The 17,153-nt window shown below is 41.2% G+C and overlaps 1 protein-coding gene and 1 pseudogene across 3 annotated transcripts in view; both read right to left on the bottom strand.

The window, feature by feature from the left end:
* Positions 1–22: 22 nt before the first annotated feature.
* Positions 23–17,153, bottom strand: part of LOC143212425 (L-lactate dehydrogenase A-like 6A) — a 219,007-nt gene continuing 201,876 nt past the window's right edge. For all 3 annotated transcript variants that reach the window (XM_076431256.1, XM_076431255.1, XM_076431257.1), the window contains 9 exons: positions 10,821–10,905; positions 10,334–10,634; positions 10,182–10,257; positions 8,835–8,984; positions 8,639–8,756; positions 4,231–4,569; positions 3,564–3,681; positions 3,218–3,341; positions 23–2,196 (listed from right to left, as the gene is read on the bottom strand). In XM_076431256.1, coding sequence (XP_076287371.1) covers positions 1,999–2,196; positions 3,218–3,341; positions 3,564–3,681; positions 4,231–4,569; positions 8,639–8,756; positions 8,835–8,984; positions 10,182–10,247 — 1,113 coding nt within the window. In that variant the 5' untranslated portion in view covers positions 10,248–10,257; positions 10,334–10,634; positions 10,821–10,905 and the 3' untranslated portion in view covers positions 23–1,998. The remainder of the gene's footprint in view (positions 2,197–3,217; positions 3,342–3,563; positions 3,682–4,230; positions 4,570–8,638; positions 8,757–8,834; positions 8,985–10,181; positions 10,258–10,333; positions 10,635–10,820; positions 10,906–17,153) is intronic.
* LOC143212490 (5S ribosomal RNA) lies at positions 6,326–6,445 on the bottom strand (annotated as a pseudogene).

The raw sequence follows: 17,153 nt of genomic DNA on the forward strand, positions 1-17,153 counted from the left end.
TTTTCAATTTCATCTACTCAATTTTGCTATGAATGCATAAAGATCCGTAGTCTAGTTATCATGTATTAGGTGTACGAATTAATTCGCGGCCATTAGAATTAGAATCAATTAGTGCTAACATTATACGGTACATCGAAATCTTTTATCTACCAAATTGGAGATTCCGTAATTATTTCTACCAAGGGGTATAAATGCAGGGGTGGAGATTATTATCGACAGTAGTATTTTTATTGTTAGTAAATAATCAACAAATTGAAGAAGAGAGGGCCACAAACTAATTTCTACACCTAACATCCCTTCAGAAACGACGGACACTTCGAATTTTATTCACAAAATTATCCTCATTATCTCTATTATCCGATCTGACTAAGGGGTTCATTGCTGTTCGGATATTTCTTTCATTACGGCGGCACGAAAGCGACTGTCGAATTGAATTTAACGAACTATCACGCAACGAAAGGTTGCACATTACCGTATTGGTAACCGCCGTGAACACTATAATGAAACTATAGCGCTTTTATCTTGCATAATTCGATCGACCACGTGGAATCGGCCCGCAGCTGTCGAAATCGCGCAGGTGGCACAGATCGTAGCCGAACGCGAACACGAATTTCAATTTCCGGTTATGTGGGGAGAGCTTTCGCTATGATCGCTTAGGATCCGCTTTCTTGCTACACCGATCTAGCTACGAACATTAAATTACCGGCAATTTGCCATCACCTATCTGCTTAACTTCTTTCGAGGCGTGTCATTATCGAGCAAATTTGGCTACAAAGTATGTAATTAGGGGAATGCCCGGTCTCGGGTTAAACATTAAATAAAGTAATCGAACCGATTACCTAATTAGGGTGGGGACGATGGCGATGGCGGTAGCTGATGGCGAATCCCACTACAAATTGGTGGAAGGACAAAGTCAACAAAGGACAAAATCTATGATTTTAGTGGAACGTTCGTAATTCTCGGTGAAAACGGACCCAATTCTTGCCGTCCGAGGGTTAAACGTTTTTATTGAGATTAGCAAACATGTATTTCTAAATAATGCTACATTAATCACGACTCGCACTTTTATACATACATCGAGACCTCACAAATACAGTATAAAAATCCATACAAGGGATAAATTTCGTCAGTCATTCAATTAATCAATTGAATAATAGCAATGATAAAAGTGAATAGCTCCACGCGACTGTAAAGTTACGTATCAACTTTGTTCAGTCCAATTTTATTTTTATCCGCCGTCTTGTGTGTTCTGTTGTGTCTGCATCGTGACCCAGGAAATTGCGCATTGCTGTCGCTCATTTCACGCACTAATTCTTTCATTCGCGAAATCGCGCCATTAAAAATTGCTGTATCATCCAAAATATTTGTCACAATATCAAGTTTGTTCATATTTGAGAAATAGACTGCGAACGTTTACGCAATTTTCAAGTTTCGTAGCGAAATTTTAAGAAAGTGGGATCAAATGAGATCCTATTTTCATTGGCAATGGCATTTCTAGATCCAAAATAAATAGAAATCGTACTAAACTCCGTCGAATTTGATACTCTAGCATTTTTTATAATAAATGTCTGTTTCATATGAGCAACACGGCAAGAAAGTGGTAATGGAGCTCGCGTCGATTACCCTCTAATTTTCGCGGGGCCCGCTGCGCGCTGATTCGAGAAACATGGCGGGACAGTGCGGCGCATTATCGCACACGTCGAAGATCTATGAGCCGGGGCTGGGAACGGCGCATAATATGACGCGGAATGGACGGACAGTGATTCGCGATAGTTTTCTAGGAAGTCGATTCCGAGGTGTCATTTATTACGGCGATCGAAGGCTCGGCGCGGGGAACCGGTCGCCAGGTGCGCGGCTTGTTATTGATGAAGACGCCTTTCTAAAATGCTGCTTCCTCTCTCCCTCCAGCTCCGGCGGCCGCAATTTCCGGTAGTACTTCTTCGGCTCTCCTCTCCTCTCCATCCCTCTCCTCTCTTCCTCTGGTTCTATCGTTGTGGTTCACTCCTCGGTATCGTTTTGCGACACCTGGAGAATCCCGCATTCCCGTAGTACGCCTCGGATGCTGTCGGCGCACGTCTGCACCGCGGCCTTCTCCTGCTCGGACAGCTTCTGTCTAACAGTGCAATACACACCTTCCCGGCCGATCACACACGGCACCGACATGTACACGTCCTTGTCCGTCCCGTGGGTACAGCTCTGCGCACAAACATCGATTAAACGCAAGCGGAAATCGGTGCGCGCTCGCCGACCGCATCGGTGATGCACCTTTCATCGCGAGTGATTGGTACCGAGCCCTTCGAACAGCATCGCTGTCCTTTTGCACTGTACACTGTGTCTGCCATTTACAGTGGATAGCAAAAGTAAGTTAATACTCATATTTTCAATAATGAAATCACGATAACAGTAATATTTATTCACTTATAAAAATGAACAAGTTGATTACATATTTAATGGTAATGTTGAGAACAAAATTTATCACGATAATCACAGTGATCTGAAGACTTATCAAGATATTGATCTTCCTACAGCCCAACCCAAAATCCCGAAAGGGGGTGGTTCCTGAGACCATTTCAAGCGACATTTTTCTTTGCAAAAATGTTATCCGCGGCTTTGTGTAGGAGTTATTAACGAAAAACACGGACCAATCAGAGCGCGATCTAGACGCGAGTTGCCACAGTCGGCCAATAGACAGTTGACGCGCCGAGCCGACTGTGGCAACTCGCGTCTAGATCGCGCTCTGATTGGTCCGTGTTTTTCGTTAATAACTCCTACACAAAGCCGCGGATAACATTTTTGCAAAGAAAAATGTCGCTTGAAATGGTCTCAGGAACCACCCCCTTTCGGGATTTTGGGTTGGCCTGTAGAAAGATCAATATCTTGATAAGTCTTCAGATCACTGTGATCATCGTGATAAATTTTGTTCTCAACAGTACCATTAAATATGTAATCAACTTGTTTATTTTTATAAGTGAATAGATATTACTGTTATCGTGATTTCATTATTGAAAATATGAGTGTTAACTTATACTTTTGTTATCCACTGTATCTGGAAACGTGTAATCCTCTCGAAAAATCCGAACGGCGCGAAAAATGTTTCGGACGAACGTTGTTGGGTTTCGAAGGACAAGTGCGATGCTGATGTTCGTTTGACTTTGCAATGACCACGAAAAGATCTTGAATTTTTTCAAGAAATAAGATTTGATAGATATAGTCTTACGTGTATGTGTGTCGATGCTGGCAGGACAACTTTAGTGTTCCTGACAATGGCGTCGACGATTTCGGCAGTGCACAGTGCATGTCCCCAACAGTTCAACCCCTTCCTTTCGTCGAGCTGCTTGCCACTGGAACGTAACCAGTTACGTTAACGAATTATCGTACATTTACAACTAATTGTAAATGATTGTTGGAGCAAAAATCTGGCGGTTGAGACCTTCGGATAAAGGTCTGGTTGGTGAACAATTGTTTGAAAGAAATACTACGCGCATACGAGAGCCAATTTGCAATGTTGACTGCAAGACATACTTAAGATACTCGAGTGCACTTCACAGGACAAGATTACAAACCTGTTTTTTATAGCCTCGCTGATTTCGTACCACTTTTCGGGGTCATCTGGCTCCCCAATCCTGGGGTTTATGTCACGGAGCTTCATACCCCCTACGTGGATACTCGACCATACGGGAACTACAAAATAATCATTTCCTTTTGCTCTCTGGTCGTTGACGAATACAAACACGAGGGGAACAATCTTTAATAAGAAAATCTTTAAAGAATCTTTAATAAGACCAACGAGATTCACTGTAATTTTAATATTGTCCACAATAGTTCTACTTTGTCGATTATTCACATGAATGATTGGCTATCTCTGTGAAAAATAGCGTCTGAACCTTTTCGAGTTAACGAAAAATGGGCTTAATTGTCAACTTGAAATTCCTTTGGCATTTTCAAGGAAACTTTAAAGACGACTTCATCAAAATAAACTTGATCCAATGATGTATTGCTCATGACTAGACTGCGGATCTTTATGCAAAATAAAGCTTTTATACATCAATTACAAGCTATACGAGCTAAGTAAAAATTAATTTACCTCATTAATGATTTTTATACATATTTCATATCGGCATTGTTAAACTCTTTCAATCTGTCTCCTGTTTTGATTTACACTAACTCATTTTTGTCACAAATGCATAAAATCCGCAGAGTGCTCATGACCATGTCAGAAACACAGCATACCTGCCATATCTCCTTGAGCCCCAATCGCCATGCAGTTAACAGCGCTTCTTGCGACGTTCAGCCTCCGACTGACGAAATCTTGGAACCTGGCACAGTCGATCAGTGTCCCCGTACCCAGAACACGATTCGATGGGAAACCCGAAAGTTTCCAAGTGATGTAGGACATCACATCTGTCGGCTGTGTCATAACCAATATCACAGACTTGCAGGCGAACTTTGCTATGCCTGGGATCAGCGCCTTGAACGTCTTGAAATTGTGCTTCACGTTTGGCTCCTCACCGGGTGTTGGTTCGCATGCGCTGATTATCACCACTGCGGACTCTTTCACCATACTAATTTCTTTCATAATAAAATCATAGATTACTCTTCATAAGAGTTTAATCATAGATTAATTCTTTATATTTATAGAACAGTGATAATTAAACAGTGCACCAAAGCAAATGCACAGCACCAAACTAGAAATAGAAATTTATTTTCTCACTTAATATGTTTAATAGATTGAAAATATTAGGGGTGCAAATAAGATTTCTTTTTAAGGATTTCTTTTTCCCCAATCTAATATTACATTTTATTTGGAAAAAAAAGGGGAAAGAACTTATTTGCACACCTAATAACGTAACAGTGTTTCTAAATTCTTCTAATGTGTTTACTGTTTTAAATTACACCTACTCATTTCTGTCATAAACGCGTAAAATCCGCTGGTAATTGTCACACGTATAAAAGGAAATAAATCATGTTAAATATTCTGGGTGAGAAGAAATGGTCCTGAAGACAGCTTCGAGTGCAATATTTCGAAGAAGAGAACGGTTTCTGCGACTATTTATGCGCTCCGCATCCTCCGGGGAAAGGATACTCGGAAAATTGTTATGAATCAGGTGCGCCTAACCCAACCGTTCGCCCGGACGATGAAATCATCGGGAGCTGATGGAATACAAAGCACCGGATTTCGTGTTTCTCTTTGACGGGGTGAGATTTGACGATAAGGGCGCGTCGAGTCTAACCAACACAGATGAAGGTGACCAACACAAATAGTCTCGGTGGAATAAAAACCGGAGATTTTAGTTAACGCCTTTATAAACGGCGTGTAACCGTGCAAGCGCAGCTGCACCGATCGCGAGATTTTCTCTCTCTCTCTCTCTCTCTCTCCTTATGTACTCTCCTCCTTGGGTAGCGATGATGTTCGAGATAAATTAGGCGGCAAAAAGTCGACTCTGTTCACTCTGTTCTACTTGTTCCGGTAATTGCTACCTCGGATGGGGCTCAGATTAAAGGGGTGCAGGCCTGGTGTTACACGGACGCCAGTGTTACAAACGTAGGAACGAGTGTACGAATTACGAAATTACACAACAAACATAATGCGCGAGGCCGGAGTGCATCCAGCGGGAATCTGAGCAAATAATTCTCCCCCGAACATCAATTTTCGGGGATCGCGCGGAGAAAGATGATCGGATACATCGAACAGATTTATTGGCCGGGCGAAAAACTCGTAAATTTCACGGCATCGCGCGAGTTGATGCGCAATCAAACGGAATCGAGCTGCCCACCGCGATTATCCGGCTTAATCGGAAGATAAAGCATCACGGTGTATTAAAAACATGTATTAAAAACGTGAAACATTAACATGTTAGCGGACAGTGTCCTGCGCGCGCGATCACGTTCTTCGATGTAAAGGAAATCAAAGAAATTTCGTATATATCGGTTTTTCGAATTATAATGGATAGGGCGAGAGGCAATTTATTCGAAATTACAAGGTTCGATTTTCTCGAAACCTTATATTATGAAACAATATCGACGATGCTCAGAAGAAAGTCGTTTCGAAGAAATTTTCGAACGGAACTGTTAATACAAAAATGGTTAGAACGATGTCTACGAAAGGCATTATTGATAAAATGATAAATGTTCTCGTTTCTTCGTGTTATAAAGAATTAGAATACTTTTTAATGACTCAGACGATGAAGATGAAGATGGAAGTGATCAAAACAATTTTCTAATAGCTTCATAACCATACTTTGTTGTTTAATCGTCTGTTTCGATCGTTCCCTGTGTAAAATAAAATCATCAACTGAGGAGTTTAATTAAAAAAAAAACAAAATAGTGACAACAGCACGTGGTGTTCCCAAGCGGTCACCCATCCAAGTACTAACCACGCTCAACACCGTTTAACTTCGATGATCGGACGAGAATCGGTTCTTTGCAATGCGATTTGACCGTTGTCCCTAGAATTATTCAAGCAATGAATGATATAGAAATTATTTTTCACAATATACGGGGAACAAAAAATTGACGTACATCAGTCTTCAGAGTTGTCTGAAATCTTCGAGGATCGTCGAAACTCACGAATTTTTAGCTGGATCAATAACGAAAATTTAAATGTGTGTGATGTGTTTGGTCTACTTGTATAAATTATATACGCTCTGAAAGTTTCATTGAAATTGGTTAAGTGGTTTACGAGTTATGAACCATCAACTGTGGTAAAAAGGCCAAAAATCTTGAAAAATTGCAATTTTTGATCGTTTATAACTCGTAAATCAATTAACCAATTCCAATGAAATTTTCGGAGCGTATATAATTCATACAAGTCGACCAAACACATCTTTTAAATTTCCGTTATTCAACATTTTTTTAGACGTCATTTACTAAATTAATTCATCTAGCCTTACAGAGATATTGAAGTCGTTTAGTCGATTCATAAAAAAGTTATTCTGATTTAAAGTGTGCGTGATCAGTTTTGCTCCTAACTGTAATATAAAAATAACAAGCCTTATCTAACAGTTCATTTCCGACAACACCGTAAAAATTACATTGAATCCATTTAGCTTAAAATAATGTGATGTGAGAAATAAAACTGATAAACTCATCTTTTTATCAAGTTTCACTTATTGTTAGACCTCTTTCATCATTATAATTATAATTCAACGCAACTCTGGCTTATAGTCGCATACCCGCGAAAGGGTCCGGCAGTCTGGCAAGCATCCTTTTGTTCCGAAATTCCCGAGCAAGGTGGCATATCTTTTACAAGCGGCCATTTTACAAGGCCGGGGACAAGGACCGCAGAGGGACAGTGGACGCGCCGAGAGAAAAAAATGTATCTCGCGGAGTCGATCACCGCCGAGATAAATAAGAGTGCGACGAAATTTACGAGCCTGCCGGTGGAAAGCTCGGGGAAACGCTGGATGCCCGCGTGTAAGCACGCGGCGATGTAGATGAACGCCGAGATTAGGGGACAGCCAGAGAGGCCTCGAGGAAGGATCCGGATCTCGGAACTCGCTCCTAACCCAAAACTCATCGTTCCCCCCTTTGCGACCGTTCTTTCCGACCCGTTGCACGTCGTCAGAGGTCCCTGTCCCTCCTTACGAGCCCGATGCAACGCGACGGCTCATTCTTTAAAACGGTCCCTGATCGGGCCCAACGATCATCGGGGACGATGCTCGCCAGGCTCATCAGTCCGAACGTATCAATCCACGATTTTTCGGACTAGCCGATCTTGATCGCTCGATCGTCGACACGCGGGAGGAATCGTTTCGGTGGCTCTGAATCATCGCTTCTGGACACCCGGTCCCTTTTTCACGGTAAGTAGGCCGTGACGGAACTGCCATACTTTGCCTACGGACCCTTATAGTTCCGGTAGTTTAACCGGAGTTCACGGGTTGTTTGTTGACCGGCATGTTGCACCGGAAATCAACTTCGTCGGGGTGCGCGAAAGAAAGTTTAGGTGTGTGAAATTCATTCCAATCATTTTTAAAACGGTGTAAGTCGAAATTCAGCGAATTTTATGAGTTTACTAACAAAAATGAGTAGGTGTAATTTAGAATTGTATACGAATTAGAAGAATTTAAATATACTGTTATATTATTTTCAACCTATTAAATATATATCAGATGATTGCATAAGTTCGTGCTCGATTGGAAAATAAAATTCAATGGTTAAATTTTAATTGTAGAAAATTTATTTTCTAATTCTAATTTATAATTCTAATTGCAGAAAAGAATGGAGACTATATAATTATTTTTTTTACACTCCGCCGAGCAGTATAGTTTGCAACATCTATGAAAATCGGGCACGAATTTATGCAATCATCTAATATTAAGAGAAAAAATAAATTTCTATTTTTCTTTCCAGGTTGTTGCAACTCGGGTAGGAAATTTTTATCTCGCATAAAGATCCGCTATCTACTTATAATTAGAGACTGCGGATTTTTATGGAAAATAAAAATGCTCTGCATTGGTTGTGGGAAGCAGAAGTAAAACTAAAATTGATTTTTGTTTTACATTATATAAAAACAATATTACAATGTACTTTTTTTCTAATCTTTTACTGTTTAATATTTCACCCAACCAAAATATCTTCATAAATCTACAAAGATTCGCAGTCTACTAATAACTAATTATACATATAATGAATGACGTACCTGACGTGCCAGTTACGAGGGGACTTCCCAAAAAGACGCCAACGTGCCGGATGTCTTCGGCCTCGGCGGAAGCCTTTTCCAAGTCGTGGTCGATCAGACAGACCTCGCTCGCCAACCTCTGAAGATCACGAGGAATCAAACGGTTGATCGAGCGTTGCGATCTGCCTACCTGGCTGCTACTCGCGGCTATACTAACTTTCATCAGGATCGCGACGGCGCAAGCCATTCCGATCTTCCCTATGCCCACGATCGAGACTTTGACGCGATGCGGATAGACGTCGCACGGGCCCAGCTGAGTCGTTATCAAGGCGTTCTTCGTGGTGGTCGCGATCGGCGGTTTCTCATCCTGAATCGTGAACGAATATTCCGAGTAACAGTGTACCCAAAATTTCGACTATCTTACGTGTCAGTTAATTCAAAGACTTGTCAAATGTTTTATTTCAGTCTTTTAGCAGTGCGTAATACTAGATCAGTGTGTTTTCTGATACGTAAATAGTGATTCACAATCTACTGTTTTCTATCAACATTTTAGTAGATCAAATACAAATTAGCGAAGATATTTAAACCGTTTAAGAACACTGTTGTATCCTCCGTTCCATTAAAATGATTAGGAAAAGAAATCAATTCAGGTAAAAGCACCCAGTGTTGCGCAATAAATAAATTTATTTAAATAAATAATTATCTAAATAAAAATTTAAATAACAAGTTATTTATTATTTGAGCAACCCTCAATGAATTATTTATCGTTTTTTGTGACAAGAAATTAATGAAATCATGTTTTCGTTGAAATGATTTCTTGTCACAAAAAACGATTTCTTGAAAAAACCAGAGGTCGTAGACAAATTTTGAGACCAGATTTGAAATCAGCGTGAAAAAATCTACGGGAAATGATATATAGCAAAAATTTAAAAAAAATTTTCCGCCCGTGCTAACGGAGAAACCACATTTTCTTGAAATTGTGAAAGTTTAACGAATTTTCTCGAGGTTAAAAACCGTTCGTACCGTAATCTCCCTATTTTTCCCATTTTCTGCAAAGTTTTAGCTTTAATTTAAAAAAAAATTCATCGCTCTACCTCATTTCTATCGAAAGTTATTTCTTTTTGAATCGAGTTAGGTCAAGTTTCCCCACTGTGCGCCGCAGGGGCCTCTCTGTCTACGAACTATGCAACCGAACCTCCCCGAGGTCCTTGCGTCCATCGAACATTTACTGTAAATGCCTTTATCCTTTATGAAATAGAGAAACATTATTTTTCACGTTTCCCTGAAAATTACTGGTGCCTTTATCTCAGCTCCTGCATTTTCTAATAATTCATTATCGTTTCTTTCTATTTCACCTTTCGCAGATACGAAGCAAAATTCTTTCTGCTCGCAGAAAATGACCCGACATAATCGGTATTAAATAAAAAATGAAAGAAAGCGACCGGACCGAAAGAAGAGAGAGAGAGGGCAGGCCAGCACAACCGAAAAACCGGCAGTAATTATCGGAGAAGTGTGCAATCGCGTGGTCGAATGAAGCCCTAAAAAGAAGCTTTCGGTAATTTACTTCGCACGGGTCGCTGTCGACGTCGGATTCGTTCTTCCTCTCGGATGCTTGCTCGTTGTCGTCCATTCCGCCGGTCCTGGAACGATAAGTTCGTTAACTTCACGGTACCATCGGGGCAATTCGATTACCGAATTTAAGTCTCGCGCGCGAACCTTTTAGGGCGCTAATTGGGAGCTTCAAGTGGAGACGTTCCACGGATTCGAGGTTCTCCCGGGGCCGTTCTGGAAAGTTTCTCGGAGGATCGTCAAGGTGGTCGGCTGTTCCTTGGCATTCGGTTGAAACATGCGGCAGGTAGATATGCTCCGGTGTGTATCGCTCTTATGCAGATCGGAATCGTCCTACGCAACAACGGAGCCTCTCTCGTTCGTGGAGGAGAGCCAGGTATTTCAGGCTAATCGAGCACCCCGTTAGGGGATTCGGCTTGGAGACGACGCGCGGGAAATTCGCCAGGCTCTGGAGAATAACGACGGAAGTTATCCACAAGCTTCGCTGTAAATTAGCCGCAGGTAGTCGCCCCGGGAGCGCAGGTACATCGCCGCGGATTGTTCATATATTTCTGGCCGTACCCACGCGAACCGACGCGTGTGAAATACATTATTTTCGTGCGTCGATGCTGTACCGGCTGCCCCATGTTCCTACCTCTTTCGCGATTATTCAGTTTCCGGCGTAGGCCCGACTTGTACCGGTTCGGGAGGGATGCTGGAGTGCTACACGTTGAATGGTCCTGTCAAAGGATGAATGAAATTATGCACAAATGTATGTAAAATGTAAAAAATATTTTAGAATGGAGATTTATACAATTGTAAGGTGAAGTTTTCATGGTTTGAGACAGTCAACAGATAAATGAAAATAAAATTGTCGTTCTCATCGTCAGCTAGTAAAATCCACAAAAATGTAGAAATGTAAAAAATTTCGTGGGAAAAATTTCATACTAAATAATTTCAGGATGAAGTAAAAATGTCAAAAGATGAATGTAAGTACGCAGGAATCACAAAAATGGTCACTCTCATCGTCAACTAGTAAAATCTACAAAAATGTGGAAATCTAAAAAATTTCGTGGGAACAATTTCACACTAATTTCAGGATGAAATGAAAACGTCAAAAGATGAATGCAAGTACGCAGAAATTACAAAAATTGTCATTCTCATCGTCAGCTAGTAAAATCTACGAAAATGAGGAAACGTAAAAAATTCCGTGAGAACAATTTCATACCAATTTGACCAATGAAAACTCATACAATGTGAACACGAACCGCTCGTCGGTTCGTAGCGGTACTTTTTCATTTGCGGCGAAGGAGCGATACGATGAATTACGGCTTATGGTTGCGTGGCGAGGCGTTCCCAGTTGTTCTTGTATCGCGCACGTTTAATACACATTCGAAGATGCATCCTCCTCCCGAAAGAAAGGAAGGAAGGAAGGAAGGAAGACGTCCCTGGTTTTCGCGCGAGCGACGACGCGGTCCCCGCACACACTCATTCAATTTTAGCGTTAATAATCGCCCGCGAAAAATGTCGGGCTTAAACGCGGCCATTAATCAGGTCCGATCGATATTGCGAATGCGGCTTAACGACGGAGAGATAGCATCGGCCGTCTCGGTCCGGAGTTATTGAATCGCGTCAAATAATATACGAGCCAATAATGTATGAATAGTCCTGCAATTATGGCTCGCTGATCGTATCTAAGGGTGCGTTGTAATTTAGTAATCGTTCATTTCGCGGCGCGGCGCGGGCGGCGATCCAGCGAATTATTCCCGACGACGACGATCGCGTGTGTACGCGGTTTCGTTTATTTTGCAATCGAACGCGCGCGATGTCGATGTCTCGCGAAAAATTCTTGCTGCTCGTTCCGCGACTACGAGCGGGCGGGCCGCGCGAATTTCTCACCGAGATAGTCCTTACCCCTCCCACGAGCTTTTTAATTAGATACGGGCGGCTTCTATCGAACACTACACAGCTGGATGTACAGAATGTTTATCACTTCCCCAACTGTTCGTGTTAACCCTTCGCGTGACGCAGCAGGCGAATGCGGGACCATTTTGAAGTATAGTTGTCATTCTACTTCGGGTTCTGTACACAATTGTGTGCGAATACATTGCATACTGGACTTTACTGCGGTGCTCTCGAATTTGCATAGCGCAAATGTTCGCCGCAGTTGGCTAAATACATTTATATGCTGCGACGCTAAATTATGAGCTTTCAGTCGAGAATTGTTTCTTGTTAATAACGATGCAGGCGGAAACGTTAATGGAGGATCTTTGTGCGAACTCTAGTTTGAACGTTCAATTTTTTGTAATTTTGCGAATAAAAATCACTTGGTTGTTTCTCTTGAAAGATGCCTTTAGGAAGCTTGGATAAATAATTAAATTGTACAAACTCGAGCACAATTGTTCGGCACACTTTTCAGTTGAAGTGAAGGACCCAAAGTGTCCGGCTTCGATTTTGATAATCTTTTGTGTGACGATGGTATATGGATCTCTAATTATGTATGCAAAATATTAGGTGTAGTTACTCAATAGTTTTAAAGATATAAACAATTAATTTTTCGAAAATTACAGGAAATAAAACACAAACAAACACACTCCGAAATCGTGACAGCGAACGAGAAAAAGGTACTCCGATGGTGGACTGTAGTAGTAGGCTTTTGTCTATACGTATAATTCTATACAATCCAATTTTGCAAGAACTTTAATAGATTATACCTCAATAACTATTTGTTTCCTACATGTAGCTTCTTTCAAACTTTTTCTTTTCTGGAAGAGTGGAAGATGTCGAGGTAAAACACAATTTTAACAACAATTTTCTTTGTCATGAACAATTTTGCGGCAGATTCACCCCTAGAACGGATGACCATTACTTTAATACACCCTGTACAAAAATACTTTTTGATAAAATAATTCCAGGAAGTGAAAATAGAGTCATTATCCTGTAAAATATGGTTGGGAACAGCCGGATGCTTAGAACGGGCGTTAATGCTCCGTTTTAATTGTACACTTGCAATTCCATGTATTATTTATGTTGGAACGATTGCATCGCGCCAAAGCTTTTATCGCCCTTTAAACGACTAGGATTTACAGCGACGTGCAATCCTCGGTTTCGTGACATTAAACGTGTCGATAGAGTCCCCCCTCCAATCGACGTGAAATTCTTCTCGGCTAAGAAAGTCCTCCCTCCCGCGAGCATTTCAATTGGATAATACGTCTTGCCGGCGGATTTTTCCGCCGTCGCGACGGTACTAATCATCATTCATATGACTAGTTGAAATCGGTATCTATGAATTAAACGATTCCTCAGCGAAGGTTCGCCGGCCGTACGATCGCCGGCCGAGGCGAGGAAGTAATTTAAACTCCGACGTTTATAGTTAACCGCGGCAAGTGGGAACGAAACGACCTGCTCCTAGATAATTAATTTTCCGCTTTAATTAATCATCCCCCACGATTTTATCGGCCGGGCTCGGGTCAAGTAACAATAACGATCGCGTAAAGCCCGGCCCCTTATCGGTTATCCCGTCGGCGCGAGAACGAGCGCTCGCCTTGATTTACTAGCAGGCCCTGCCAATTAATGAAACGTCGATTCCCGCGGGACAGCACTAAAGAATTGCACGCGCTTGATCGTCTTTCAAATATTCCCGTTTTCGAATACGCTCGAAAGTTTCAACACCTTGCTCGCCGTCGATTTCGAGCTCGTGCAGTCAGAAATTGATCTTCATTCGAAGCAAATTTTAATCATTTTAAAACATCGTTTAAAATAAATTCAATAGATATTGGAAATTGATTGAAAGGATCTCGGCTCACACTTTTCATAAAGTAATAAACAATTTATGGCCGTTTAACTGCGTAAGACAAATGAACTCGTCGGTCGGGTCCGCTATCGCCTTTCACTTGATTGTGCCATAGTATCCACGTTGGTTTCAACTATATCGTATTTACATTGATCGTCTCTGAGTGCTCGTAATTGGATATGGTTAACAAATTGATACGTTCGCTGCCATAATTTGTTACATTAGTAGAAGTAATGGCTAGGATACTTTACGAAATGTGAACAGAATGTACTAATAAACTATGTCGTAACTCTACTCAAACGAATTTTAAAAGTACGAGACCGTAACAAGCTTGTTGAATTAACAATGAAGATATCTATATTCTCTGTATTCTTTCATTTTGTTCCATCCTTACCTTCAACCAAGACGTTGCTAGTTAGGCAAAAATTTTATTCAAATAAAAATTTCGAGTAAAGTAGATTCGAAACCCACTTGGAAAAACCCCAATTTATATTTCCTTTATTTTGAATGGCACAAAAAAATATTTATGACATAATTTAAGTGGTGTCGAAGGAGAACAATTTCTTTTGTCCGGTTATTTTTTATCAGGAAAACTTATTTTTTTAATTCCATCTTGTTAATGACTTAAGCATATTCAAATGTATTTTTTCGGCCGCTACAAGATGGAATAAAAAAAATAAGTTTTTCCGATAAAAAAATAACGATGACCTTGAAATAACTATGAAAAAATAACCGGACGAAAGAAATTGTTCTTCTACAATATTCCTCCTCCGATACCATTTAAATTATGCCATAAATACTTTTCGTGCCATTCAAAATAAAGGAGATATTTAGGTGGCCTCTTCAGGGAAATTCTGTAATATTTTTTAGAGGAACATTAACAAATTGTTAAAAGAAATACAGTAAACGGGTAGCCGGGTACCCGGTTGACTACAGAAGGGTTAAACCGACACGGAGAGGCAGCCAATTACTTGAGCGAAGAACAAACCAATTCGGTGCAGCCGAGTAAGAGGATAAAAGAAAAGGAAGAAGGTAAAGAAGGGAGAGCGCAGGTTGCAAGAATGTATGATTGATCGAAACCGAAACGGTAACCGTCTCGCGGATGCTTTTTTAATTAACAAAGCTCCCCGGGCCGGGCAGCTGGTGCAGAGGGGGTGGCCGAGGGTTGACGAGTACGAATCGTCCCGCGATAAAGCCCCGCGATCGCTCGATAACGATGTCTCTCGGGTAGGGCGAGCAGATTCAGCTGAAGCAAACGAACGAACCGAACCGAACGGTGCAAACGAGTCGGTGCAGGCTCGCCGCTGAGATAGTCCTTGAAGGTTGGTCGTAAGCAACCGATCTTCTGGTACCCCGGCTGGCCAGTCAACCGATCCAGACACCGGCTCGCGCGCATGCCTCCGGTGCACAATGGTTGGTAGTACTGCAGCTGATACAAGTATGTTCGCCGTGCAACCGGAATTTTAATTGGCTATTTGTTTGTCCGCTACACTTCGCGGCGCTGCTATTGTCCGGCTCGCTGCAGAAGAACGATCACCGTTCGCCCCCTACCCCCCAACCCCACACCGGTGTCTGGCATTATTCGAATAACATTTTATTCGAATAGGAGCGACGAATAAATAATTGTTCGTTACCCCATTATTTATCAGTCCAGTTACCTGCTATCTCCATTATTCATTTCGGTGAAGCTTTAGTCGTTATTTGTCATTATTCGCGATTACGTCTGGGCTAACCTGATCCTTGTTAACCTTCATTCCTTGCTTGTGCTAATCCGACACAGTTTTCCCGAAATAGGTTAAGAGGGTAGACTCCTTTTTCCAGGATTGCAAGGGTGCGGGATTCGCCTTCTCATTTCTCGATAATACAAACACGCGGGATTTCAGTAGTCAAAAACGCTAGATAAAAGATCGATCTTGGGCGCTATTTAATTGTAATTTGCATTATTCGGAAGCGTACAACTAGCTATTTTCATAGAATAATGCAAATTATGCCTTGTAAACGAAAAAATAGGAGTTTTGAGGGAGATGGCGCCCTAGATCGATCTTTTATCTAGCATTTTTGACTACGGAATAACCCTGTGCATGTCACAATTTCAAAAAATTTGATTTTATGCATTAATTGAGCTCTTTAGTATAGGAGTTATGTATTTACCAGAAGAAAAGTCATTCGAAAACAAATTCGAAAGGCTCAAAAAAATAATGCAATTTAACCGATATCCTATGTCAAAGCATTAGTGATCAAAACTTCGAACGACAATGTCTCGAAAGTGAGAGTATGTGACATGCGGCGTTCTTCCTGACAACTGCAGATATTATCGAGAAATGAGAAGACACCCTTTCAATCCTGAAAACGAGTCTACCGCCTTAATGCGAAAAATTTACCTCGTTATTTCATCGATCTTTTACCACTGTGGAAATGAGGGACGGATGGGGGCTAAGGTGATGCCAAGATTGTATGCACTTATGATCAAAATGGCTGTACGCACGTGTACATGTTCCCTCATAAAAAATGACAAGATTATTTTATTTAAACTTTGTGCGGCTCCTATTGTAATACGTGCTTTACTAAAGATATCTACACAGTCATTTCTTATAAAATCATTTTCATCATTTCAATAATTGTAAAATAAACAATCTGATACCGGTCATCCTGACCGGTAGGTTTAGTGTTAAATGCCAAACAGAGCGAGAACAGTTGAAGAGTTTGAACACACAGCTATTATTTTCAACTCATAAAAATTGTTCGAAACTGCATATACTCAAACTGCATCTTGCAACTGTAAAATAAATCATGTTGCTCTAGGATTCCTAGAAGAAGGTACGCAGCAACGTCGCGTCGTCGCCGAACGCTTAGCATAAACGTGGGAATAAAAGACTGAATGCGTAAGACAAGTGTGTACAAGCTGGTAGAGTCTGAGCTATAGAGTTTGGAAGACAAAGAAGAGGACATTCCTCAGGGGAGTGCGTTATCGAACGGATCATTGATATTTCTATTTCATTATTAAACAGAGGATGTTCATTGATATCCCCCGCGATCATAAACGGGTGTGGAGTTATTATCTACGTACGGTAAGTACGTGCACGAAAGAGGAAGTTTCAATGTTTCTGCTTAGTTCACTCCTCTCTAGGAATTTATAATAAAATAATATTTCCGTTCGAACGCTGCTTGAGACTTCCGATCTCGAGACTGACAGTC

The sequence above is a fragment of the Lasioglossum baleicum genome, chromosome 9, assembly GCF_051020765.1.
Source record: "Lasioglossum baleicum chromosome 9, iyLasBale1, whole genome shotgun sequence".
Taxonomy (NCBI): Eukaryota; Metazoa; Arthropoda; class Insecta; order Hymenoptera; family Halictidae; genus Lasioglossum; species Lasioglossum baleicum.